Source organism: Myotis davidii, unplaced genomic scaffold (assembly GCF_000327345.1).
Source record: "Myotis davidii unplaced genomic scaffold, ASM32734v1 scaffold2027, whole genome shotgun sequence".
NCBI lineage: Eukaryota > Metazoa > Chordata > Mammalia > Chiroptera > Vespertilionidae > Myotis > Myotis davidii.
Genome location: NW_006297890.1, coordinates 801,969 through 803,577, shown reverse-complemented (window position 1 = coordinate 803,577; position 1,609 = coordinate 801,969). Strand labels below are relative to the sequence as shown.

Below are 1,609 nucleotides of genomic sequence, written 5' to 3'. Positions count from 1 at the left end.
GCTGGCCTCCATCTTGGTTGGGCTAATTTGCATATCCTGCTGATTAGCCAATGGGAAGCATAGTGGAGATATGGTCAATTACCATGTTTGTCTATTATTAGATTAGATATCAGTCATGAGAGGTAGTGGTATTATTATCTCCATTTGACCATGGCAGGAAGGTGGACAGGTGAGCGGAGGTGCCAGACCAAGGTGGGGCACTGTTCGCTGTCATTTGGGCTAGCCTCTGTTGGTTACTGAAAATTTTTTGCTCCCATGCTCCACTGTCCCACCTAGCTTTCGCACCGGCTCCCAGCAATGGCCCACTTGCACTTGCTGCCAGTGCCCGGCGCTGGCCCTGATTGCTCAGTGCTGTCAGCGGGTGCGTGTGGTGACTGCTGGACCTGATCACCCCTCAGGGCTTCTCCACCTCCCCTTGCTCCTGAGGGGCAATCCAGACTGGCAACCACTGCTTGCACCCACTGCCAGTGACGGCCCTGCTCACACCCACTGCCAGTGATGGCCCTGCTCACACTAGCTGCCAGTAACGGCCCTGCTCACACCCGCTGCCAGTGATGGCCCTGCTCACACCCACTGCCAGTGACGGCCCTGCTCACACCCACTGCCAGCACTAGAGCCGCTGCTTGCACCCATTGCCAGCGCCTGGTGCCTGACTTGATTGCTCAGCACCATCAGTGGGTGTGAGCGGTGACTGACGGCCCTGATTGCCCCTAAGGGTTTGTTTACCTCCCCCTGCTCCTGAGGGGTGATCGGGTCAGCAGCTGCTGCTCACAATCACTGATGGCACTGTCCCCGCTCACACCCACTGCTGGCGCTGGCCCCAATCACTCTGCGCCTCAGCAGGGGTGAGCATGGCTGGTACCATCAGTGCAGGAGCGGGCTGTTGGCAGACAGGGGACAGGGGGCTGCAGTGGGAGAGGCCATGAAGGGGCACGGAGGATTGGCCAAGACCCACCCCTGTGCCCACCACAGCCTCTGGGCCCACAGTTCCTTTCAAGGTACACAAATTTGTGGACTGGGCCCCTAGTGTGATAATAATGGCTCCAGCCATCCCTTCCCCTCTCAACCTGAAACTGGGTGGTGAGATGAGGGGCAGTGGCACAGACTGTGTGCTCTCGGTCCCCAGACAAGACTTTAATTAGTCCACCCAGCACAGTAGTAAGTACCTGTGTCTTCTTTTCCTATGAAATATATGCGGAGGGTTGAAGTGAGAAGTTGAGAATTCTTTCCTGCCTCAACTTTGTTTCTCTTCCCATCTACATGGCTTCGAGCAGGGCCTTCTGTGGAGCTCACAGAAATCAGATGCTCCAAAGCCTGATTCGGTTTCTGCCGGTACCAGTGAATGATGTCCTGTTCAAAATTGGTGCTTGTTATCTTGCAACCTATGTCAATACTTCCCCCCACTTCTGTGGTAACGGACAGCTGGGACTGCTCCAGTGTAGATAACCCAAGGCCAACTGTATGCAAAAGAAAGGAATTTCTAGTGAACTTCTGATCACATAAGAAACATTAAAGAATTTCTTTGCTCACTCATCTAGACTGAAATGGTCAAGGAGTGTGACTCACGAGCCCAGAAGGACAAGAAGGTGAAAGCTTCCAGCAGTGGCAT

General features: G+C 54.3%; 1 protein-coding gene across 1 annotated transcript; it reads right to left on the bottom strand.

Annotated features, from left to right (window-relative positions):
• Positions 1 to 1,134: 1,134 nt before the first annotated feature.
• LOC102752422 (T-cell receptor gamma chain V region V108A) lies at positions 1,135 to 1,609 on the bottom strand. Its single transcript, XM_015570470.1, has 2 exons — positions 1,567 to 1,609; positions 1,135 to 1,457 (listed from the first exon to the last, which is right to left on the bottom strand). The coding sequence occupies exons 1-2, from the start codon at positions 1,607 to 1,609 to the stop codon at positions 1,135 to 1,137; spliced, it is 366 nt and encodes a 121-aa protein (XP_015425956.1).

Coding starts and splice junctions, on each gene's coding strand:
- LOC102752422 (XM_015570470.1), bottom strand. CDS start 1,609: ATGCCACTGCTGGAAGCTTTCACCTTCTTGTCCTTCTGGGCTC. Junction 1,458..1,566: donor CTTCTTGTCCTTCTGGGCTC/GTGAGTCACACT, acceptor TTTTGCATACAG/TTGGCCTTGGGTTATCTACA.